Source organism: Macaca thibetana, chromosome 2 (genome assembly GCF_024542745.1).
Source record: "Macaca thibetana thibetana isolate TM-01 chromosome 2, ASM2454274v1, whole genome shotgun sequence".
NCBI lineage: Eukaryota > Metazoa > Chordata > Mammalia > Primates > Cercopithecidae > Macaca > Macaca thibetana.
In genome coordinates, this window is record NC_065579.1 from 113,042,590 (window position 1) to 113,068,544 (window position 25,955).

Here is a 25,955-nt window from a genome sequence, read left to right on the forward strand (position 1 = left end):
CAGTTCGCAATCTGTGCCACTAGATGGAGGTGTTGCAGAGGGGATGGCAGCTCCAAGGTTTACGGAGGAGGGTGGGGACCGGGTCTAGGGAGAGGCGCAGTCCAGGCGGCGCGAGCAGGCTCGCTTAGCAGCCCCTCCAGGATTCTCCAGGAGCCACGGAGCGTCCATGGAATGATTTACCTGGGGCCCTTAGAAGGAGTCTATGAACCCATGGAGCTGCTTTTGTGATCGCGTGCGCTCGTGAATGTTTCTGCAATGGGAGAGTGGTGGGGGTGGAGGCCGAGGCCAGCATAGCTTGAAGATCCTGAGGAATCTCTGCGCCACTGAAGGTTAAAGACTACTCGGTCTTTAGCAATCCTTGTGTTGTTCTTGGTCATATAGATGAGGATGATTTGTTGGGCTTCCCCACATGTGGCATACACAGCATGCACGTATACAGTAAGTGCTGTGTACATGGTTGAGATATTTCTAGTCTAGGGAGGTCGTTCAGGTGAATAATTAAGACTTGGAGTTAACTTGATCCAGGTTCAAATGTAGGTGGTTTTATAGGCTGTGTGACCTTGGACAAGTTGCTTAACCTCTTTTTTTTTTTTTTTTTTTGACAGGGTCTCTCTCTGTTGCCCAGGCTGGAGTGCGGTGGTGTGAGCTTGGCTGACTGCAGCCTCCACCTCCCAGGCTCAAGCAATCCTCCCACCTCAGCCTCCTGAGTAGCTGGGACTACAGGTGTGTGCCACCACACCCAGCTAATTTTTTAACTTTTTGTAGAGACGGGGCGGATTGGTGGGGGCGGTTCACTGTTACTCAGACTGGTCTTGAACTTCTGAGCTCAAGTGATCCACCCACCTCAGCCTCTCAAAGTGCTGGGATTAGAGGCATGAGCCACTGCACCCAGCCTACTTAACCTCTTTGAGCCCCGGTTTCTCACCTGGGAAATGGGGATATTGAGCATAGCTCCAGCCTAGCACAGTGATGGGGTTAAATGAAAAAGCACAGTGAGTGCCCAGTAAATGCTAGTTTTTATTGCCATCGATGGTTATTTTCATCCTTTCGGCTTTGTGAGAGGCAGGGAAAGAGGCCTAGTCTGGGGCCATCTCATTGGAGAATATGCAAAAGGCTTTTCTCAGGTGGGATCCATTTAGGAGAAAGTCAGCAGGTTTCAGCCAGGTCAGCTGCAGCCTGCGCCATTTCCTGCCTGCCCCCACTGTGGGGTGAGGGCAGATGGATGGGAGTGTTGATGTAAGCTGAGGCTCCTACAGCCTTCTGGGGTCTGGCGTGCACGAAAGAGTGCTCTGAGACCAGCCTGGGCACACCCTTCCTGCAGGAGGGAGCCACCATCCCTGCAGCCACTTCACTGAGGCTGGAGTGGAACAGGCCTGGGCCCTCCTCAAACCTGCAGAGGAACGGCTCCACTCAGCCTCCTGCCTCTCCCTGCCCTGGCCCTTCCTGGGCTCCTAGGAAGTTGGCCAGGGCTGTCCTCTGACTCCCGTCTGTCCAGGAACAGCCCCATCACTGCTCCAGGCCCCGACTTCTCCCCTGACGCAGCAGGGTTTCTTGGCAGAGTGAGAAAAAGCTTTCTCTGGGGTAAATTGCAGGGGCTTAGAGCTGGCAAGGCCGGGGCTCCCATCTTACCCTGTTCCTTCCTAAGTGTGCTCATGTGGTCCTGCCACCCACAAGCTCAACAAGTTCCTCCCTGAGCATCCCTTACACCTTTTCCCCATCCTGCCCTGACCTTTGTCCCAGAAGTGGCCCTTACAGCCAGGAAATGGCCCTCGTTTTCTAAGAACAGAGGCAGAGAGGAGGTCTTGGCTGGGGCCAGACCACCTGGTCCTTACCTGACCCTGTAAGTCCACTCCCTCCTGAAACGTGTCCCTACTTCAGGCTTGGTGGCCCTCTGGCCTCCTGTTTAAGTGTGTGTCCTGCAGGAGATGCAGGGTTATCAAAGCCATGGATTCCCTTGTGGCCTCCCTGCCTCCAGCCCCCCAACTCCAAGCTGGAGGGAGGTTTCCGGAATGCAGGCCCGGCCCCTCCCGCCCTGCTCAAAGCCTTTCCGTGGCTCCCTACTGCTCTCGGCTTCCAATCACACTTCTTAGCAGGCTTGCTAGCTCCTCATCCTCTGGCCTTGCTTCTCTCCCCAGCCTTGCCTCTCCATGTTGCCCGGCAAACCTCTCTCCTTCCCTTTCCCTCCTCCTCCCTGCACTGTGTTGCCCCTGCCTGGAAGGAGCCTTCCCCAGTTTTCTCCTGGCCAGTGCCCACAATCCTTCAGACCTCAGCTGGCTATCACCTTCAGCTGGAAGCCTCCCCTGAACCACCCTGGGTCTGTCCCCTGCTCTGCATCCTAGCTCCCATAGCTGTGCTTCCTGCCCCTCCAGAGAGGCTCACCACATTGAGATTGTTTGTGAGCTTCACGGATACCTACGGAGGCTGTGAAGCCAGGGCCTTTCTAGTTCTTGGCTGACCCCCAGTGTCCTGTACAGGGCCTGGCCCACAGTAGCTGCTGCCTGTATTTGTTGAATGAATGAATGAATGAATGAAGGTGTATACTCAGCACGTGATCTTGCACTGTCATTGGTTGTCCCCACATCCTCATTTGTGTTGGTTTAAGCAGAGTGGCTTTGAGGATGGGGTCATGTTTCACCTATGTTCCATAGGAGAAGTGTGTCCTCCTGAGATAGGAGCATGTGGCAGGGGCCTGGCTAGCTCTGTGGTTCTACAGCTCTGTGGGTCTTTGAGAACTTCTGTTCCCCCAGGCCAGCCACACTTCCCCTCCTGAGCTCTACGGGCGTTCCTGCTATGAGGTAGGAGCTGAGCCAATGTTGGTTGAATGAATATGCCGCTACCCCCTACCCTCCCTGGTGCTGGGTAGGAACTGTCTGGGGGATGGATCTGCAACTCACCATTCACCAGGGCGATGTTTAGGCCTCTGCCCACGTTGTTTTTCACAGGACTCATGATCCTGAAGACAATGAAGAAGAAATATGACAGTCGGTCCCGAGCGTGGAATGAACACTCTGCTCTCCCAGCTGGGGAACTCTGCAAGGGCCCACATAAGCAATGCGGAAGTGTTGGGAAACACGTGGAATAACTGGGACCATCTGTTTTCTCCTGAAAACTAGTGGTAGGCTGGATTCTCTAAAGAGTTTCTCAAGGCATGTTGGACCAGAACAACCTGCTCAGAGAAGAGGCGAGGTCCCTGCCTGGGTCTCTGAGGTGTTGGAGGCGGGGCCAGCCCACCCGGACGCTGTGAGGCCTGGCTGCTGGGAGGAGGCAGAACCCAGAAGGCTGCCACCATCCTGGGGTGTCTGAGTCCCCACGTGGCCCAGCTGTGTTCCTGCTGGCCCAGCATCCACACCCTTGTCTCTGGATGTGTGGTGGGAGAACTGTCTTTCTCCACGCACAGGCCAGGTGGTTCCGGGGATTGACCTCTCTCTCCCAGGCTTGGACAAGCAGAGCATCCTACATCCCCAGCTACAGTTACTGGCTGATATGGTTTGGCTGTGTCCCCACCCAAATCTCATCTTGAATTCCCACGTGTTGTGGGAGGGACCCAGTGGGAGGTGACTGAATCATGGGGGCAGGTCTTTCCCGTGCTGTTCTTGTGACAGTGAGTAAGTCTCACGAGATCTGATGGTTTTATAGAGAGGAGTTCCCCTGCACAAGCTCTTTCTCTTGCCTGCTGCCATCCTTGTAAGATGTCATTGCTCCCCCTTTGCCTTCCACCATGATTGTAGGGCTTCTCCTGCCACATGGAACTGTGAGTCCATTAAACTCTTTTTCCTGTATAAATTACTGAGTCTCGGGTATACCTTTATCAGCAGCCTGAAAACGGACGAATACACTGGGCTAGGCTTGGTCATGTGACCCAGGCCAGTCAATGAAACACAGGCTTGGGACTTTTGCAGGGATAATTTAGACAGGAAGGCTCTTTTCCCATTAGGGTGCTAAGCTGGGCTAATATGTCAAACCAGCTGGCAGTCTCTCTTTTTAACCACATGGAGGAATCCCTTGCAAGTAGAAAAAAAAAGCAAAGCTATTAGACAGAGGAGGGTAGAGCTGAAGATGGGATGAGAGACAGCCCTGATGACATTGTTTGAATCCCTGGATCCAGCTGGTCCTGAAGCTTGCCTACCACCCCTGGTCTTTTAGGTATTTGAACCCATCAGTTCCTTGTTTTGCCTAAACAGACTGTGGTTAGGTTCAGAATACTAGTTTAAACACCTGTCCCTGAGTTCTTTCGTAGTATGCACTTGCCGTCCCAGGGCCTTTACTGTCTTAGTTGGATGATGGGTAAACAGCCTTTCTCCTGTACTTGGGCGGAAGCCCTGGTGCCTGCTATATCTGGGCTTTGATGCCTGAGTCAGGATCTTGAACCTTCTCTGCAGGCATCTCCTTTCATGGGAAGCCCAGCAACTTGGCTGTTAGACTTGAGGTCAAATCCTGGCCCTGCCACTCGGCAGGTGACCCTGTCTGCACCTCACTGTCCTCATCTTTACAACAGGAGTAATAGCTCCACCTCCCAGGATGTCGGGGGAATGAATGAGAGATGCTCTGAAGCACCAGGCAAGGTGCTGGCGGATGTGGGAACTGTTTCAATTATTGTATTTGTGCCTCACACACCCAGAGTGAAAGGGAAGCTGTGGGCTGGTCTCACAGGCCAGCCCCTGCAGCCTCTGCAGTTTTTAATGAATGAATGAAATAAAATAAAAGAAACCTAGTTGCCCCTTAGGTACTTACGTGTGGCCTTCAAAGCACATAGAAGGGCCCACGACGTTGGCTGCCCCGCTGCAGATTTTAAACGCAAAGTGGTTGGCTGGGCAGGGCTTGATGAGGCCACACTTGTACTTTACAACCTCTGGGAAGGAAAGAGACCAGTTTTGGTGGGCAGCAGCTCGGGAGGTGCTTGGGGAGGGGAGGGCCGGGGCTAGGGCCAGGGTGCAGCTTGGGATGAAGCTCGGAGCCTCTTTCTGGGGGAGCCTTTGCTGACAGCAAAGTCTGGGAGATACGCCCTTCTGTGCTCCATGGTGTCTCCAATGCGGCCCCCACCAGAGCACACAGGACCAGCCCAGAATTAATTTTTGGGCTTTCCATCACAGCTCCAGCCCTAGCAGGACACCCTCAGTAAACGTAACTAGAGTAAACCTGAGTCACCATGATGAAGGGACTCTCCTGAGAACCTCTCATTTGGGCCACGGCAGCCTTCTGAGTCCCCAGAGGCCCCTGTTGAGAACTCCCAGGGACTCTGGTGGGATGGGTGGGAGCACCTCTTTCTAGCCAGGTTCCCTTGGGCAAGTTCTCAACCTCCTTGCACCCCACTTTATCTGCAAAATGGAATATCTGTTGTGCCTCCCCACTGGGTTGTTGTGAGGAATACATGAGTGTGGTTTAATGCTCAGTACACACTGGCTATTCTTCTTCTCATCATTCATTCATTTATCACTCATTTCCTGAGCATCTACTAAGTGCCTGACACTGGGATACAACAGAGAACAGGCAGAGGGTTCCAATTCTCCCACTGGGAGCTCAACACGGTGTTGGGAGCCCACTGGGTACTCACTAAGTGGCACCTCTGGTGATGTTGGCTGTTCCTAAGACCTACATCTTCTCCATGCAGCCTTCACAGGGTAAATTGGGGAGGTCCATGCCTGAGGAGAGATGCTGGTGGTACCTAGAGATGTGGCTGAGCGGCTGAGCCCTCAATGTGCTCTTTGACAGCTGGGATGACATCCGCCCTTGCAGCCTGGCATGTTCTAATTCATCCTAATGTGTGCTTTTTAGCACCAGCTGACAGTTTGGAAGGCAGCATTAGGGAGGATTGGGTAAACATGGATTTGGAGAATGCTGACCTGCTAAGGGAAAGCGGGGGTTGGGCAGCCTTTCCCTCCCCAGCCCCTGTGCCAGGCGTCTGGCCAAGGTCTGCCAGCGTGTGCTTTGGAGCAAAGCTGCAGGCTCCTTAAGGAAGCTTGCAGACGCCAAGACCTTGCTACATGCAAGGCACTGGGGCTAGGACTTTATGTTTATTATCTTATTGACTCATCCTGAAAACTCCTGTGCCTGGCACATAGTAGGCACTGGATAGTCTTCATTGCATAACACATACAACATTTGGGCCAGGATGCACCTGAGGCTGGAAGGGACCATGTGGTTTCCAGGGCTTTCCCTGGTCTATAAGGAGCTTTTATGTGAATCAGGAAAATGCACCCCTCTGGAGGGGGCACAACCCACTTGTGCCAGGCTTGTAGGTAAAGGTGCCCCTTCTAGGAGCAAATGCAGCCCACACCAGGGAACCCTGCTGGCTTAGTTTCCCTTCACTGAGCAGGCAACCCTGAGAATCTGAGAGGAAATGCTTGTTTGGGGTTTCCCCTCTCCTGGTTTCAGCACACACACCTGATGGGTGGGACTGAACTCAAACCATGACATTGTCACCCAGAGAGTGGGTAGGGGGCAGAGGCATCTGTGAAGGGCTGTTCAGGAGAGAGTGGGTATCCAAGCCTGTGGCTTAGGGGCGAGAGGGCCGGACTGGGGGTGGACCAACTCCCCTTCTCCTCCTTCTTCGCAGGATCCCTATGAAAGGTGCCCAGCCTCCACCTTTGGGATTGGCTGAGGAGTGATGCTGGGGAGGGAAGCAAGGGCATGGCTCCTGGTCTCCTACAGCCTTGGGGTCCCACCTCCAGCCACGTTCACCCCTCACCCAGAGAGTCTCACCTATGCAGGGAGATCATTCCCAGCCCTGGGGACCACTTCTGGAGTTTGCCCAGAGCCTAATCAATTGCAGCTAAGTCTGATAAACCTGATGTCAACAGGCTGGCTTAAGCAGGCTTTTCCAGCATTGATTTTCTGACCATCCAGCCTTCACGGTCATGCTGCTGGACGAAGGGAGATGAGGCCAAGGGGGGCTCAACCTCTGGGAGGCAGGAGATTTGCTCTCTGGGTTCTGGCATAGAAGGCCGCTCCCATCAGCTGCCTCAATCCCTGAGACCCCTGGGAACCCTTGTGCTGTTGCTCAAGGCATGGAGCTGGTGTGCTACCAAGAGCACTAGGGCAGGGGTGCATTCAGGAAATAGGCTGCTCTTTCATTAATCTGCTTTGTGGCTTGCCAGAAATTGCTCCCTTTATCTTTGCCAACTGTGAAATCAGGGAGTTGGTTTAGATCAGGGTTGTCAAACAGGTTTCCTCTTAAATGTCAATGTGGACCTCCTGTTAAAGGCTTAATGATAAAGTTCTCAAGTCTGCCTATGGGCTTGGAGGGAAAGAATGCTGGGATCGATTGGAGATGTCTGCTATGGGAACAGACAGGGTGGAAAGCAGCATGTGTGCTTGCCATCTCCCCAGCAGGTGATGTCTAAGCATTTGATAGCAACAAGATGCTGTGACACTCTGTGTTCACTTCAGAATATGACTGAGGAGGCTTCAGGGAGCTAGGGTTAAGGGTGTAGGGTGAATGATTTGTGTTGCTTCATATTGTCTTTGCCTTCTGTAACCTTGCAGTGTACTGGGGCACCCATGTCCTTCTTAGTCAGGTAAAATCCTATTTTAGGAGCCACAGCCCTCTTCAGAGTCACCACCATGTTGAGAAGGAAATGGAGAGGGCCTGGAGATATTGCCTCTTGCAAAGAGGGGTTGAGGGGGTGGGCTTGGGACTAGATGGTGGAGGGGGTTTGACTCCTGCCTCACCACTTATAGTTATGTGACCTTGGCCAAGAGATTTCACTTCTCAGTGTCTTAGTTTCCTTATCTACAAAAGGGGCTAATTATAGCACCAACATAAGGTTGTATGTAGGATTGCATGAGATGCCTGTGAAGTTCTGAATCCAGTGTCTGGCACATAATAGGCACTCAATCAATGTTACTACTGCCATAATCACAGCTCTCCCTCCCTTCCTTGTCCTGACTCTCTAGCCAAGGCCTCCACTGGAGCATTCTTGCCTCTAGGCCTTTGCAGAGAGGACACCTCCTCCCAGAAGCCTTCCCTGATCCTCCCATTGGAAGAGGGTGCCCCTCCTGGAACCCAGAGCACTTTCTCCACTTCTCTTGGCAGGTCTAACATTTCCACCCCAACAGACAATCAGCACCCCTTCTGTTTGTCTCTGGGGCCCCTGTAGTGCCTGACATGGTCTCTGGCACTTTGCAGCAGGAATCCTGAGCCAAGCCTGGGGTCACTGCAATAGGGTTAAGGAGCTCATCCCTGGCCCTTGGGCTCCCAGCTGTGTGGGGTTGTCGGGGGCAGGAGATGGGCAGGGGCAGGGTGTGGTCCAGACTGCAGCAGGGGAACTGAAGAAGGGGCAGAGTTGAACTGTGTCCCTACAGTCTGAATGGCTGAGAGGAGGCCACCCCTACCACAGGGCTTAGGGACTTTAGAAGGCACCATTGGGTCATGGAAGGAGAGGACCGGGAAGAATCTGGAAGCCCAGGTTTCTTGGGAACCTGCAGGGTTAGTAGCAGGGGCCCTGGGCCTTCTTGCCCTAGGGCAAATGGGAGCAGGGGGTGAGTGGATGAGTTTGGGGGAGGTGTGGAGCTGCACAGATACTCACGGATCTCCTTGGTGGATGGTGGTGCTGGAGAGAAGACAGAATCTGGTTAGAGGAAAAGCACTTCGGACCCTCCTGCAGGAGGGAGGTTGGGGGCTAGGGGCTGGGGAGTGGGAAGAAGGGGCTTTAAATTGGCACTATTGAAATGAACTAAAAATCCTTTGCCACTGTCACCCCTTCACACAAATACATACACACACAGCACACATATACACAGATACACATGTGTACACATATGCACACACACATACACATGCACACACATGCATGCAGATATATGTGACACTCATGTATGCATACAGACACAGACATGCACACATATACAGACACACGTGTGCACATACAGACATGTGTACACACACATGCAGACATACATATGCATGTGTGTGCATATACACATGTACAAGACACACACACGACTCTCCCTTGGTTCAAAAGAAGCTGGACTGTTTGAGACCCACTGGAATTTGTGCCCTAGTTCCTAGTATATGACTGCATGAGACATTTAACCTCCCTGGGCCTCAGTTTCCTTGATGGCACATGAAGATGGCACATGTGATGACAGCCACCCTCAAGGGGCTGTGGAGGGGGCCCAGTGAGATCACTCTGTGAGGGCCGAGCCCAGTGCCTGGCCCCTGGGCCCCAGTGAAGGGTACAGTTGTGCTGCTGTGGGTGTTTGGCCCATATTGGGGTGTCTCTTTCCTGACTGTCCGCACTGCATACTGTCTGCACTCGCTCTAGGGCCCTTGGCCACTTCCTGACATCTTATACCACGTCCTAGTTGTTTTGCTGGTTCTACATCGTATCTCCCACCATGCCAGCAGTGACGTCTGGAGGACAGGACCTCCAGAGGAAGCAGAAATGCTAGGGGAAGAAGCTCTCCTTTTATGGGGGAACCCCCCAACACTTACACACTTTCCATTTGGTTCTCAGGGGCTGTCCATCTGGAAATGTCCCTACCCCTTGCCTCCAAGGCCCCAGGAGTGGCATGAGACCCAAGCTGGGTCAATCATAGTATCACATTCCTCTGGAGACAGAGCCCTTCCCTACTTCGCTATGTTGATATATAGCTGTGTGGGGGAGAGAGAGAGAAAAGAGAGAGAGAGAGAGAGAGAGAGAGAGAGAGAGAGAGAGAGAGAGAAAGTGCTTTTTCAGCCAGGTGAGAAGATGAGCATCAGGAGAGAAACCATCATGCCTGCCTTAGAGAGAGAGCTGCCCATGGAATGAGGCCCTAACCTGTTGAGGTCAAGTAGCAACAAGCAGAGCCCAGGGATGTAGAAAGAAGAGAGACCGGCTTTGGGACCTTCATGGGAGACTCCCAGATTCAGCCACACCTGAAGTCACAAGATGCCCGTAATGGACCATCAAGACATGTTTTGTTGAAACCAGTTAGAGCTGAGTTGGTCACTCTCATCTGAAATAACCCTGTCTAACTTTCTTATTCTGGTTTCTGTGCCATGATTCTCTTTGGCAGTTTGGAAAAGCCGTGAACTCCCCTCAGAATAAAGTTATTCTCACTTCCCTTGAGACACTTATCACTTTATACTCCAACAGACTGTGTTATTAAATGCATAAAGTAAAATAAATTGGAAACCAATTATATATCAATGTAATATATTTTGCAAAAACAAAAACCAAATTTGTGCTATAGTAATATATGTGCTTCTATATCAGTGCATTAAATAATAAAATGAGGGTATGTGCACCCAGGTTAGGAACCTCTGAAGTAAATGAAAATTACCCCCTTCAGTGCTGAAACACAAATGGTTCTTACTGACCATCTTTCCCACTGGTTACATTTCCTGCTACTGTAAACATTTCTCGAGACTCTGCATCATGTTAATGCACTTTCACTTTTCTACATGCTGTAATCAAGTCTGTTTCTCTGACTCAGACCATGAGCAGGGCTATGTGTTCCTCATTCAGGGTCTCTGGGGCCGAACACAGAGTTCGAAACCCAGCAGTCACTTGATGATGGTTGGTTGGAGGTGTTGACTTGTCAAACCTCAAGTAGCTGGATACTGAGAGACAAATAATTACTGGGTCTCTTTTCAATTACTACCCCTTTCCCACCTCGGGCTGGGGCTCTCTCCTCTAGAGGACACCCCTGAGCCTCCTACACTGACCTGGGCCCCTCACCTTTGAGGCCATTAATGCAGCCACATCACTGTCTAGTTTGTAAAAACAGCGATCCTGGGGAGGTGGTGGGGACATGGTGGCCACCAAGCATCTATATAAACTTATAAATCATCTCAGCATGGGCTGTGGAACATGCTTGACTAGAAGCAAACAAGGTAAGGGATCACAGACACTCCACTGTGGGGTCATGTTCAAGACTGGTTTACTTGCTGCCTTAGGAAGCTGGGAGAGGCCTGGGTCACTGATGTTTGTGAAGATGTCAGTGTAGGTGGTTCTTGGTCTTCAAACGGGACGAATCCAGAGATACAAATCCCTTCCCTTCACTTCTTCCTTTGATCAGAAAGGATTTGAACCTGGAACACCTGGGTTCCTGTTCTTGTTCTAATATCTCCAAGAGGAACTTGGGTGAGTTTTTAAATCTCCTCAAGCTTCAGTTTTCTCAGAACACACGTGAAACCACATCAAGGATTGTGCTTGAGTCCATTCCACAACCATGCCATAGATCACTCTGTGGGACATTTGTGCAGGTTAAATGAGACTATGCATGTAAAGCAGCTAGCATCCAGCATCCTTCCACTTGTCCACCCACCCATCATCCACCAACCCACCCACCCACCATCTACCTATGTTGTCATCCACCCATCCATCTACTCACTCATCCCTTCTCCAGCCACTCGTCCATCCATCCACCCTTCCCTCCATCTACCCACTCATCCCTTCTCCCCCAACCCATCCATCTGCTTATCTTTCCATCTATCCATCCAGCCATTCACACATGCACCCACCCACTCATCCATTCTCCACCCACCCATTCATTCACCCATCTCCTCATTTGCCCTTTCATCTGTCCATCTACTCATCCCTCCATCTACCCATCCAACCATCTATTTATCTATCCACCCATCCACTCAGCCATTCTTCACTTATCCATCCATTTATCCATCCATCCATCCATCCATCTCTCCATCTACCCATCCATCCATCTACTCATTCTGCCATCTACCCATCCATCCACCCATCCATTTATCCATGCATCCATCCACCCATCCACCCATCCACCTGTTTTTTTTTTTTTTCACTCATCAAATGTTTACTAGGCATCTGCTCTGTGCCAGGCACTTAGAGAGGTGAATGCACACAACATAAAATCCTTGTCTTCAGGAAGCTCACATTCTAGGGTGTGGAGACAGGCAACAAACAACGAAACATAAAAACCATAATGACAGATAATGGTGGTGTTCTGATGGAAAAAGCCTGACATGAGAGAAGCTAAACTAGGAGGAAGGGGTGCAACCTTAGCTGAGACTGGAAAGCAGAGAAGGAGCCAGGCGGGAGGGTGGGTGGCAGGTCGGGGGGATCTGCATGAAGAGATACAGGAAGAGGGAGCAGTAGGTGCAGGTGAAGACACTCAATACCTGATTTTCTTTCTTCCCTTCCTCCCACCTCCCTTCCTTCTGTTCTTCCTCCCTCTGTTCTTCTTCCTTTCTTTCCTTCCTTCTTGGGGTCACCTTTTCTAAGTGGTCCTCGATGTGGGCACATGTGTTGCCCAGGGCCTTGCAATGCACCTCTGTTCCCCATGGACTCTACCCTTCCTGGCAGCCTGGGGGTGCCCCCTCTCCCTGCAATGGCTGGGGTCCCAAAGGTGGCACAGCTTGTCATGTCTCCAGGGTCACCTAGGGATGGAGGGAAGAATATGTCTTCATCCTCCAGGCATGGTCTGCAGTTGTTGCCCCCAGCATTGAGCCCCACTCACCCAGCCAGCGTGGCAGACGGATGGTTTTCATGCTGAAGCTCATGTAACTTCGAACAAAGATCCATGTCGTGATTATGGCAAAGATGAGGGCCAGGAGGCGAAGCACACCTGCCGAGCAAGGGGATGCTGCCAGGAGACCACAGAGCCAAGACCACATCTCAAGACCACGTGTGAGTTCTTCCCGAACTGCACAGACCCCATGCTATAGGCTCAGACCACATCCACGCTGGGGACCAGACCATGGGACCATGTGTGAATTTGTCCAGTGGCCAGATGGTGAGATTGTGCTGCCAGGTCATGTGGCAACATTTACCCAAGTGGGTCCCCTAGGAGAGAAAGTTAAAAAGGTTCCTGCCTGGGCTCCACTTAGCCCTCCAGAGAGAGAGAATCTCTAGCAATGAGGCCAGCATTCTGGACCTTTCTATAGCCCCTTAAGGGGAGGCCTGAGAACTGCAGTGGGAGGGCAGGACTCTGGGAGGGGAGCTCTGGAACAGGAGTAAAGAAGGCTGTGGCCAGTGCTCAGGGCAGCCAGCAGTGCTGTGTGACTCTGAGCAGGAGCTCAGCCTCTCTGAGCTGGAGTCCCTCAGGCACAGAGCAGACATGGTAACACCCTTGCCCCTGAGCTTGTTGGCAGGGATATTGTAGTTGTCAAAAATAGGCAGCCTCCAAGTGGCTTGGGGTTGGGGCCGCCCCCCACAGTTTCCATCAATTCTCCCTCAAGGCCTCCACAAATAACTGCACACTGGACTTGCTGTGCAGCTTCCAGACAAGCCACAGCTCCCTGATCCCTGCCTCATGGCCAGATTGCTTTCTGATTCCCCTATGTGATTGGGGAACAACGCCACACATGGGGATGAGCCACCTGCAGTTCCCTTTCTTTACAGGGACCAGAAAGCAGGCTCCATTTCACATCCCTGCTACCTTCTGAATCAGACCCACCCATTCTGCTGTGACCCTCGAGGCGCAGGCCCAGCTGTGGCACCCCTCCCTCTGACCTCCCTGTCGGCATCTCCCCTGCTCCTCAGCCCTGAATTCAGCTCTAGAGCCTTGAACTAGTCTCTGACTACTCAGGCTGGGGAGAAGGCCCGCTGGGTCCTGTGGGGCGGGATGCAGGTCTGTCGGGACGTGGTCTTCAATGGCACAGCATGGCTCTAGGCACGCAGAATTCCTCTTGAGTATCAGCTCATGTTCACACAGAACTCACTTTTGTGCCAGGCACCATGTGAGCAACTTTTGAATACATTATCTCAGTTCATTCTCTGAGTAACCCTGTGTGCTGGATACTATTGATTATTCCCATTTTACTTATGAGGAAACTGAGAGGCGGTCACTTCCCCACTGTCACTTGGCTGGTAAGTGTCAAAAGTGGGGTTTAAACCCAGAGAAGTAAGCTGACTTCAAAACCCCGTGCTCCTGACTCCTTACAGCTGTTCTGGAATGTAAACGAGGCAGGTGCATTTCCTGTTTGCTGCCTCAGTTTCCCTCTCTGTACAGAAGGGGTTACAGTATGAAGGTGTGGACTAGAAGGCCTTTGCCTCCCTTGTGCCCAGCCCTGTGGTGTAAAAATTCTAGAATAGCCCTCCTCGAGGTAAATATTTTTGTCTCTAATTTCCAACCAGGCCAAGGGTTTCCAACATGGGCACTCTCAATGATCCCAGCCAGGTGGGGCCTCTGTGCAGAAGTTCCTCCTGCCCTTCAGCCTAGAGACAGGAAGTCACCTCTTCTACTCCTCCAGGCTCCCCTGGATTGCTTTCCTCCTGGAATTTGGGCCTGACCATTTGAGAACAGATACAGCCAAATCACTGTGAGCCCAGAACGGGTGGACACAGCTGACAGAAAAATGCCTCCAAAACCAATTTCAGAGCCTACCTGACACTCTCATCCTGTCCAGGTGAAGGGTGGCTTGGGGTCAGCTTCCACCTATGAAGAGAAGAAAATCCAGTTGGAAACTGGCATCAGGTCTGCAAGTGACCAGGCCTGAAGATGAGGGACAGGGACTTCTACCTGGGGAGATCATAATTCTTTCAGTTGGGTTCGTCACCACCTGCCATATGAACAAGAGGGCGACTTTCCTCTTTTTCTGTCTGCCTCCACCTCTCCTTCACTCTTGTCCCTGGAATTTTATATTCAATTCGCCATGTTTTTTTGAAGTGCAGAAAATAGAGGAAAGTGTAGTCTGGTAAGCCACTGTCTTTTGTAATATTTGATTTATTCACTTATCCATCTATGTATTTGTTCATCCATCTGTTCACCCATCCATCCGACAATCCATCAGTTGATTTATCCATCCATTCATCCATCCATCCATCCATCCATCCATTCATCCATCTACCCATCCTCTATCCATTCATTTTTCCATCCATCTATCTATCCTCTATCTACCTGTCCATCTATCCTTTTATCCATCTGTTTGGCCCTCCTTCCTCTCCTTCCTTCCTACCAGCCAGCCAGCGAGGCTGAGCTAGCTAGCTGCAGTGAAACCATCAGGGAGCAGAAGCCCAAGCGATCTTTGTTTATCGTACCAAAATAAACAGTAATCACAACTCACATATTACAGGTGACTTTGTGCCAGGTGCCATCTATGCATTATCTCTTTAATCCTCACAGCCCCCATGTTAGGAATGAGTAAGCAAGACTCACCGTGGCTAAGCCCAGGGTTATTCGGCTTGCAAGGGTGACAGCCAGAATTTGGATGCAGGTTTCCAGCTGCTGAACACTCCTGACACCCCCTTCCTCCGCCCTACTGGGGTCTCACTGCCAAGAATTTTTATCTCAGAGGAGGGTTGAAACCAATGTTCCCTCCCTTATTCAGTTCTGAGCAGAGCAGGGTCATCCTTCTCTCCACCTCCCCCTGTATCGCCCTCCAGGTGCTGAGCAGTTACCAGTGATTTGCAGCTTTGAAACCCCCAGGAGGTCTGTGGAGACTTAGAGGACATTAGGTCTTTGGTCCCAGACTTCCCACACCAGCTCCAAGGCAGCAGGTAACCTTCTCTGACTGTGAGGACCTCTCCCACAGCTCTTCCTGCCCCTCCCACCCCAGAATCTTTATCCTAAAAATCCATCTCAACAGACATGGTCTCCAAAGTTCAACTGCCAAAGGCTGAGACCTGAGACAGGAGACTGGGCTCACGCCTGGCACAGCCCCCAACACCCTCTTCAACCTTGGGCAAGTCTATTTGCCTCCTTGGCCCTCCTGTATGTACACTGAGAGGTGCTCTGTCTGGACCAGTCGTTAATGTTTAAGCAACAATAACAACAACAGCAACTACAAAACCACATCTCCTCCTGTGAATTGAAAAGTCCTCCCACCGCCCTGATCCTACTCCTCTAGGGCCTTCCAGGTTAGAAAACCGGGCTGTCACTTGGCTCTACCCACAGACAAATTGTGGAACTTTAACTTCCTGAAATTCAGATCACCAGCTTTTTTTTTTTCCAGATAAAAAATATATTATGATCATGACTGTGCTTCGGATGTGACCTACAGTCCAAGAACCTAGGTTCCTGGATGAGACTCAAAAGACATTTGGGAGGAACCCCATGTTAGATAAGCCAGGAGAGTCGGTGGCTGGACAGGATGGAAGGACAGGGACAGGGTTGGACAGATGGGGTTGGATGGACAGACAGACATGAATATTCACAGAGGGTGTGCAGAGACATTCCAGTCTGGGACAGGGGTGAAGGGGGAGAGAGAGAGAAGGGGGAGTGGGGAAGAGAGAGAGAGAGAGAGAGAGAGAGAATGAGAAGAGGGAGACAGAACAAGTACTTTTAATATGCGCACACAGATTCAGAGAGAAACACTCAGAGACTGACAAGAGAGAGAGGGACAGAGACAGAGGGTAGGGGACACACACCTGGGCAGAGGGCTAGCCTCTTGCTGTCTTGTCCATGCTGAGCAGGAAATCTGGCTTCAGGGCAGTGGGGTGGAGAGGGCTGGGGGCCAGTCCCTGTTGGGCTGTGAGAGCTCCCGAGCCTGCTCTTCCTCTGGGCTGAGTTGCCCACCCAGCACCTGCAGGGCTACCTGGTGTCCTGAGTTTCTAGCCTGCTCACCCTGGCAGCCCGTGAGAGCTCTGGAGCTGGGGCCCAGGACTGGCCTGCTGGGGTGGGGAGGGAGAAAGAGCAGGTACGTAGGTACAGGAACAGGTACGCGGGGTGGAGCAAGAATCCCTCTGTAGCCACCCAAACCCAAAAGAGTGTGTTTTCTCCTTCTTCCTGTTGGAGATTGTCCCAACCTGTTATTCAGGTTACAAAGTTGCCCAGCAAAGGAACGAGGAGAAAAGTTCTAGTGGCCTGGATGCTTACCTAGCCAGCCTAGCATGGCTAAGTCGGCTTCGGGGTGGTGTGTGTGCAAGTGGCAGTGGAAGGTGAGGGGGCAGGGCTGGGGACAAGGTGGGGTTGGTGAAGGCATGAATCACTGCGAGCCACCCCATTCCTGCCGTTGTCCATCCTCACTGTCCTTGGACATCTCCCTCTGTCCTGCCCTTCGCCATGGCTCCCTTCTCATTTCTGGCTGCAGGTCAGCCGTGCGTGTAAGCCCCAAGCTTCTCTTTTCAATGGCAGGCCTAGGCTGCAGGGCGTTGAGGAAGTGCTGGATGAATATTTGGAAACTGAATGAATTGAATTCTTGCATCGTCCTGGAAGGTTAGAATGATTAAACCACCAGGTAGAGAAGGAAGCTGAAGTTCAGAAAGGGCAAGTCACTTGTTTAAGGCCACACAGTCAGTTGTAGGGCTCATTTCTAAAGCATTCTCTGAGCATCCCTGGGAAGACGGGGAAATATGGCTGTGAGCAAGACAAGTTCTGGAGCAGCCCCAGGCCTTTGCACTTCCGAGTCCCTCTGTCTGAACACCGTTCTCCTATTTCTTTGTCTGGAATACTCCTACTCATCTTTCAGGTCTCAGTGGAGAAATCACTTCAGGGAAGCCTTCCCTGACCCTCTGAGTCAAGGTTCAACACCTACCTGTGGTCCTGGATGGGAGCACATCCATTATGGCAGCCCGCCCTGTCATAAGCGTCTGGCCAATCAGAGCTTCGCAATTTCCCTGTGATTGGTTCAGGAGTGAGTATGTGATCCAAGCAAGGCCAACCAGACTTTGCCCTGCGATTGATGTATGGGAAACTGGGGAGACAGAGGCTCTCTTCTCCCTGGAGATGCTAAGCTAGATGCAATAAGTCTGGGGCTGCTGAGGTCCCATCCTCAACCTCTATGGTGCATCCCTCCTGTGGTAGACGTGTCCTGCCAGCAGATGCACATACAGGGGCAGAGCAGCTGGGGCAGTACATGTGATCTCAGTCTTAAAAGAATCAGGCAGTGAAAGTCTGTGATATTGGGAAAAGAGGACGAATTTTTGGATCAGACAGACCTGGGTTTGCCACTTACTAGTTGTTGTGTTTTTCCCCACATCTCTCCAGGCTTTGATTTCTTTCCTTTGTGGAAAGAAGGTGACGCTATCTTCCTGTCCTGGAAGGGGTGTTGGGCAGTGAGGACACCTGTCTGGAAGGGGTTCGCCAGCCTGGCAGGGTCCACTTGTCTCTTCCCTGTTGATAGGCCCCATTCACTCTGCTGCCTCTCGCCAGTGCACCTCCAGGACACGATTCCTATACGGATGTTTGTTCTTTCTGCAGACCCAAAATGCCATCACAGCATCTTTCTGCCTGCCGGTCTGTGACATTTCTTAAAGGCCCTACAGGAGCTGGGATGTCAGCCTTCCTGCTGCCTGTGGCCTTCTGTACACAGGGCCTTTCATCTCAACCATGACCTGTCCCAGAGCCATGATGAATAGAGAAAGAGATGCCGTCTCTCCAGGATGAGAGCATGGAGCAGTGCACCCTGGTGGAGAAATAAGTGGCTATTTTCCCTGTTTAAATCCTGGCTCCTGGCCCTTCCCTGGCATTCTGTGAATCTCCATGAAGGCACCTTGTTAGCCTTCACAGTCAGCCCTGATTTTCAGGTCAGCTTCCCCTCCAGGGAGTGGCTCTCAAAGGCCTTCTTCATCCGCGGCCAGATGCTAGCACCAAGGCACACAGTAGGTATGCAGTAAATGTTGTTGGAAGGAAGGAAGTGGGTTACCATTTGGGAAAGGAAACTGGGAGGTAAAAAGCTAGGAGCTGCTCCCTCCGTCTAAATGACTTCTTTTTTTTTTTTTCTCACCTCATTCCTAACATTTTTCTCCGAAGTAGAAGTCTGCCCAGAAGACATGCTGAGACTCTAGAACCTGACTAGTCTCTTCTGGAAATTCAAGTCCGGCTATTTTTCTCATTATCCTGGGAAATGCTGCAGACAGAGTGTGGTCACTAGCGGCAGAGAGGTTCTATCAGTTCTTCCTCTTCAGGCTTCTTTCTGCTCCGCTTGCCTCTACCAGCAATGCTGCTTGAGCAAGAATTCATTGCAGGGGGTGAAATCTGTGTGCATGAGTGTGGAAGATAGAAACTCTACAGAGACTGACAGTGACAGGCCTGAGGGAGACAGACTCCAGAAGAAAGAGACAAGACTGAGGTAGAGAGACAAGCAGAATGAAAAAGAAACAGAGACACTCAGAGACTGGAAGTGACTGGCATATCAACAGACACACAGGCGCACATGTAGGCATGCGTGCACGTGAGTCAGAGCACTGCCATGGGTCCTGCCCTGAACCAGGGGGTGTGCAACCCTGCCCAGCCCCAGTTGTCCCTTGCTGTGAGTCTCCCATCATCCCCAAAAGCCATCCTGAACACCCGCAATTGTGGCCCAGGCCTGTGTGAAGTAATCAAAGTAACCAGAGGCCCCCATTCATGCTCTAAATGGTCCTTCTTATAAACACCCAATATTTATGGACATTTATTGATCATGTCACCAATACAGAGGGGGAGATAAACAGCGAATAAATCCATAAACAATAAGACTGGTGGTTTGAACAATTTGTTCCAGTGACATTTATTTTGGAAGGAAATAAGCCCATTATTCCCTGTTTTAATTTTATTTATTGGTGTTAATGGTTTTCTCCAGCTGTGGCCAATGGTAGAATTATTGGACCAGTCAGAGCTTAATGGCAGGAAATGCAAGAAGATACGAAAAGGTGCAGGATTCTGAGGGTTTTTACTCCTCAAGTTCCTGGGGGGTGCTTCCCAGAATAAGACAACAAATACCACATGCCAGATACTATCCTGAGACTCTGACTTATTTTAACTAATTTAATCTTACAACAGCTCAATGAAGAAGTAAGGGAAACTGAGGCACAGGGGTCAAGTCATATAGCTGGTGAGAGTTAAAGATAGAAAAGATCCCAGAAATAAACCCAGGTGATGTGTGTCAGGAGACCACATTCTTAACCACTTTGCCCAACTCAAGCACAAGTTGTAAAGGACCAGATAGCAAATATTTTGGGCTTGGCAGGCCATATGTTCTTTTACAACTACTCAGCTCTGCCTTTGTAGGAGGAAAGCAGCCACAGACAATATATAAATGAATAAATGTAACTGTGTTCCAATAAAACTTTGTTTATAAAAACATGTGGCTGGCTGCATTTCACCTGTGGGCTGTTGTTTGCCCACCTCTGCCCTAGGTGTGGCCTCTTTTAGCTCCAGGTGGACTAGGCTTCAGGTGTTCCTTTTGCTGAGCTTCGGCTTGCCTGGCTTTGGCTCAGCCAAGGTGAGGGAGAAAGGAGGCTCCCATGTGATAAGAGTGAGTTTCTAAGATTCTGTTCTTGCACCCCCATGTCTTTCACCAGCCAGTACCCTCCTCAGGGGGTGGCTCCATGAGCTCTGCTCACTTGGCAGGGGTCAGCCACCTCTCCCCTCTCCCCTCTCCTCAGATAGGTTTTAGGGAGACTTTCCTCCCATTCACCAGACAGATCATCCTCTGAAGGTGCCACGCTCAGTACCTGGTCCCCAGGTCACCCTCAGTAAGTGGCATCTCCAGCCATATTTGCACCCTTCCACTTTGCAGAGGCCTCGTGTGGCCTGGGAATTGGGAGTCTGTATAACATGGTGGTTAAGAGTGGGGGCTTTGGTGCCCATCTGGGCCCTGCCATGGGAGTGTGGACACAGTCCTCTCCCGGCCTCAGCTTCCTTTCACATGGCCATCATGATCTCTAATTTAGTGAAGATTAAAGGCAAGAATGCACCCAAAACCCAGCCCCTGGCACAGAGGAAGTGCTCTGCAAGTAACAGTTGTTAGTCAAGCAGGCCTTCTTGCCCTCTCCCTTGGAGATGCTCCTCGAACCCTCCATCCCCCTTCTCAAGGAGACAGAAATAGGCTGAAGAAGAGGGTGTGCTCCACATGGAAAATGGGTTCCTCCAGATCCCAGCAGAGCAGCTAGAGAGAGAGGAAGCCATCTGGACAGACACACAGCCCTTTCCCTTCCCTCCAGTGTCTGAGGGGATGGGGGAAATCTCAGGATACTGGACATCTTCAGGTCCATTAACCCCAGAGGCCAGTTTGTGCCCCAGAATTTCTCTTTGCTGAAAGCTGGACGTGCATCTCCAGAGAGAACTAACTGGATCAAGGTGGGGCTGCGTGGAGTATCTGGGTTCACCCTCTGGCCCTGCAGGCCTGCTGCTGGCCTATCGGAATCACTTCAGCAGGTCAAGCATGAAGCATGAAGAGATTCACCTCCCGCCCACTGGGTAATTCATTCATTTCCGTCTGAGACAGCTGGGTCTTGACCTCTTTAATTAGCCAACATGGCTGCCTCCACAACGAAGTCAACAGTGGCTTGGGAAGCCATTAGGAGATAAGTCTTGCCTGGGAAGGCACGGGATCAGGAGATCTCACTGAAGAAGCAATAATCTTAATAACAATCACAATAATAATTCTAATAAGAATTATTAGTATTCTGCCCATATTAAGTCCTGTGTCTTTTCATTTAAATCTCCCAACAATCTTACTGGCAGATTCTTTTTCTTAACTGCATTTACCAGTGAGGAAAGAGCTTTAGAAAGAGTAAGTGCCTGGTCCAGAGTCACATAGGTAGAATGAGTTATGTGTTACTGCCATCTGTGACTTGGCTAACAGTAGTTTAATAAAGTAGGGGCAGTTGGAGTCGGGGTGGACATCTGTTTCCCCTTCTTCTGCTGACCACCCTAATTTTCCTTTGGGAATCAACTCCTCCCTCTCAGGCAGTTACTCCCTTCTCTGACTCCAGGAGTGATTCTGTGGTCCTGGCCTAGCAGATGAGTGTGATCTATCTCTGGGTTTCAGAGATGAGGTCAGACATGGGCAGGTGGCCCAAGCCAAGAAGACCAGAGCCTTCCTAGAACTTTTTGTTCGTTTGTTTTTGAAATGGAATCTCACTCTGTTGCCCAGGTTGGAGTGCAGTGGCAACCTCAGCTCACTGCAACCTCTGCCTCCCAGGTTCAAGCGATTCTCCTGCCTCAGCCTCCGCAGTAGCTGGGACTACAGGCATCTGCCCCCATGCCCAGCTAATTATTGTATTTTTAGTAGAGACAAGGTTTCACCATGTTGACCAGGCTGGTCTCAAACTCTTGACCTCAAGTAATCCACCTGCCTCAGCCTCCTGAAGTGCTGGGATTACAGGCGTGGGCCACCATGCCTCGCCTCCTCCTAGCACTTTTGAAGGACTTTCCAGGAGAGTGGAGCTGCCTTTCTGCTGGAGAGGCTAAGTTGGGATGACTCCAAACTGGAGATGTTATATATGTCTTTGCCACCACATGAGTACAGGCTGTCTGAGCATAGAACAACATGGAGAAAAGGCTCCCAGACATAGACACAGAGTGCTGGGCGTGTCATTTTAGCCCCCAGGTCTGCCTTCTTGAAGTCAGAATTATCTCTGGACTTCCCTGTTGTGTGTGTCAATACATGTCCTTCATTTGTTGGGCTGGTTTGAGTTGGTTTCTGTCACTTGCACCTAGGAGATTCCTACCCGATGCATGATTTTCCCATTTCAAACTACAGTTACATCTGCAAGAAAGACTTGGATTACATTCCCACCCTACTCCTTCCCTCCTGAGGTTTGAACACTTCAGTCCTCATGGGACCTACAGAATCAGGCCAACTCTTGGCTTTTTCTCTGTGTCTTCAGCAACAGCCTCCTTCCTGATGGCTTCCATACCAGAAGCCACACTGCTCCTGACATTTTCACCAGAATATTCCTCCAACACAGAACCAGTTGTACCTGCAGAAAGGTCCAAGGTCTTGGCTTCGTGCCTGGCTCCTAGCCTCTCCCTGGCCCTGCTGGGTGATTCCCAGCTCCCAGCTCCGTGCCTCTGCTCATAGGGCTTTCTCCACCAGGGCTGCCCTCACCTCTCCTCGCCAGAGGAATCCCATACTTTGTGGAATGTGACCTCCTTTGTGAGGTCCCCCTTCTGCGGCCTGTGCAGGACCTGGATCACTGTCTCTGTGATGTGTGTGTGTGTGTGGGAAGGAGAGAAGAGTGTGGTGGCCAAATGCCTGGATCCTGGAGCTGGACTGCCTGGCCATAAAGCTTCTCTCTACCGTTCATAGCCTTGCCGCCTTGGGCAGGTTACCTCACCTCCTTAGGCCTCAGTAGTTCATCTGCAAAATGGGGATGATAAGACCTCCCATGCAAAGATACTGTATTTAAACCACCTAATCTATGTACAGTACTCGGCACCATTCTATAGACACAATCAACCCTCCATATGCATTGTCCATTATGGGGACTGCTGTTTGTACTGATCACATAGAACTTGTTCACATCTCTTGTACAGTGCAGTCCCTGACTCCCTTTACTCTCAATCATTGATGTGACTAATTTATCTGATAGGCTGTGAACTTTCTGAGATAGTGTCTGATCATTTCTGAATGTCCAGTTCCATGCAGACTGCCTGGTGCATGGGAGATTCACAGCTTGGACAACAGCACTGTCCTATATTGTGCACCTACTACGTGGCAAGCATCATGGTAGGTGCTTTACACACATTGTCTTTTTCAAAATGCACATTGTCAAATCCCAAGGAATTTTCTACAGTCCTCATTCTTTTGAGATAAGGAAGGTTCAGACAAGCCCATAAGATAGGCAACTTGCCTAAGGTCACCTGGCTGGGAAAAGGGCAGAACTGGGATTCGAATGCCAAAGGCAGGGTTGCTCTCCCCACAACCTCAAAGACAAATGTCTTTGTCTCCCCAGGCCCCTCCTTGGGGAAGCAAACCTCTGAGCCTCCAGAAGCAAGGGATTGGCACCAACTCTAGGAAACGTCTGCTCCTCTCCAGGGTACCTGCCCTCTGGGACTGCAGGCTGGGTGGGGGCTGCCAGTTCCCCAGGCAGGCTTGTGGGCTGCCCACCTGAAGTCTCACCAGGCCTGCCAGTAGTAGACAGGTAGGTCTCCTCCAAGGAGGAGCAACTGCCCCAGCACCAGGAAATGTTGGCAAATGATGACTTTGAACATCCCCCACCCCAGGGAAGTGCCAATGAGGAAGTTAGGCCCCTGGGTTCTGGAGGCTTCAACATTCCTATGGGAAGCAGCAGGGTCTGTGTGTAAAGATGGAGTTGAGCTCAGGAAGATGTATGCACATGATGACCATAATACAGAAGCCCCTAAACCCTCAACCCTAAACCCAAGGACAGACAGGTAGATGCGCAGATTTGGGCAGATGCTGAGCAATGGCAAACTCCTCCCTAGCCCGTGCAGACCTGGGCGCGACCACCTCACTGACCTCACCTCCCACCACCAGCTACTACCCCTCTCCTGCCTGAGCCACTCTGCCCTCCTCTTTCTTTCCTTCTATTCCCCCTTCTCAGAGATTCTCCACTGACCCAATCTTTTCCTCCCCTACCCTTCACTCCTGAAGGACCTGGCATTCTCTTGGGAGAAGTCTGCCCTGACTCCCAGGCTATCTCCATGGCGTATGTCAAAACTGTTTTGAAAATGACTATCTGTGCAAGTTTTCCCTTTCTGATTATAACCATGTATGATACCTCGTCTTATTAATCATTGTGTCTTGTTTACCTGACATGCAGGAACTGCCCAATTAGTGCTCACTGGATGAATCATCTAGAAGGACACTCTTGTACCCAGGCAGCCCACTTTCAGCCATGGACTTAGAATCCACTGCAGCGTAGAGTCAGTGTGGCATAGTGGGCAGGAGTGCAAGCTTTGCAGCCAGATTGCCTGGGCAAGTTACTAAATCTCTCAGTACCTTGGCTCCCCATCTGCAGTGTGGAAATAATCATGGTGCTTTCCTTGTAGAGGTGATAGGAAGATTAAATGTGTTATTATATGGAGAGCACTTAGCACATCATACATGTTATTTTATGTACTTTAGTGATGATTATCATAGTTGTGTAGACAACGAGAACTTCAGGGATTGATAGGGGATATTCAGACTCTCTCTCCCATTTTACAGATGAGGAAACCGAGTCTTAGTGAAAGGGACTAGCTCAACATTACATAGGTAGAAAATCTCTCAAGTCCATGCACCTCATGACTTTTCAGATCATTACCTTATGAGAAAAATGAGATTTGGGGCCAAAGAACAACATTCCTTTCATTTTTATTCATTTTTCAAATATTTGTGTGGCTCACTGTTGATCATCGGAATGTGTGTTTTTGAATGAATAGATGAGTGAATGAAAGAATGAATGTTGGGGGCCCCTGTAGTTAAGGAAAAAACCCTGCAGTGTGGGTTACCAAATCCCTGGCTGGCATGCCCTACAGTTCCCTCTTGTGCCCAGGGCAGACATAGCTAATCAATCATAGCATGCTTTTGCCTGAGCCCGAACCCAGCCCCAGAATCCTTCTTATCACAGTCTAATTTCATTGATCAGGCATGGTGCCTCAGATGAAATCTGTTTGCCTTCCTGAGTCTGATCTCAGGAATCTCTTCGATTATGTGGTTTCCTTCTTTTTTTCCTTTCATCATTCCATCTCAGGCTCTTTCACTCCTATTTCCCACCCTCCCCACCTCCATTTTCCCCTCTCTCAATCTTGTGTACCTGGAGGCATAGCCCTTTCCATTCTGGGGGGGACGTACCCGAGGGCTCGAGGCTCCCACTTCCCTGCTTCGATGGAGAAGGCGAGGTGGTCCAGCAGGTGCCGTGGGTCCCTGACCCAGCTGACTGCCACCCTGGGCCAGCTTCTGAGAGTCCCGCCTCCCAGTTGCTGGAGGGGTAGTGGCCTCACAGGCGGCCCTCCTCTAGATGCAGCGGGCACAGAGGGTGAGACGGAGTGCTGTGGGCAGCCAGTGGGCCGGCTGCTCCTGCCCTGCGCAGGCTCTGCCCCTCCTTCGAGGAAGTTTGCTATCAACTCTCCCTGCCCTGTTAAACAATCTCATAAGGAAGGAGGAAGTTTAATCTAAGTGCTCATGGGGGAGGAAATGAGTCTAAAGTCTTGCCCGGCTGAGGAGTGGCTTAGAGCCTGCCTGGGGCCTGAGGAGAAGGGCCATGTTCCCTTCCTGTAGAGCTATCCTGGCCTTGGCAAGGAAGGTTTGGGTGGGAATTCAAGCAACTTAATCAGGAACGAGATACCATAGTCTGCCTTCGAAAACAGCCAAAAAACCTTACAGAGAACCCGAGCCTGTGCTAACAACCTCCTCAGGGTCTCGGGGGTGTAGGGCTGGTAAAGCGAGTAGCTGCAGCTGATGATCA

The 25,955-nt window shown here is 51.0% G+C and overlaps 1 protein-coding gene across 1 annotated transcript in view; it reads right to left on the reverse strand.

Moving 5' to 3' along the window:
- Window positions 1–25,615, reverse strand: part of FAM3D (FAM3 metabolism regulating signaling molecule D) — a 33,771-nt gene extending 8,156 nt beyond the window's left edge. Inside the window, exons 1-6 of the mRNA XM_050781259.1 lie at window positions 25,343–25,615; window positions 14,284–14,334; window positions 12,415–12,522; window positions 8,526–8,549; window positions 4,732–4,849; window positions 2,895–2,953 (exon numbers count right to left, since the gene is read on the reverse strand). Of these exons, the coding sequence (XP_050637216.1) occupies window positions 2,895–2,953; window positions 4,732–4,849; window positions 8,526–8,549; window positions 12,415–12,522; window positions 14,284–14,296 (322 nt within the window). The 5' untranslated portion in view covers window positions 14,297–14,334; window positions 25,343–25,615. The remainder of the gene's footprint in view (window positions 1–2,894; window positions 2,954–4,731; window positions 4,850–8,525; window positions 8,550–12,414; window positions 12,523–14,283; window positions 14,335–25,342) is intronic.
- Between the last annotated feature and the right edge of the window lie 340 nt (window positions 25,616–25,955).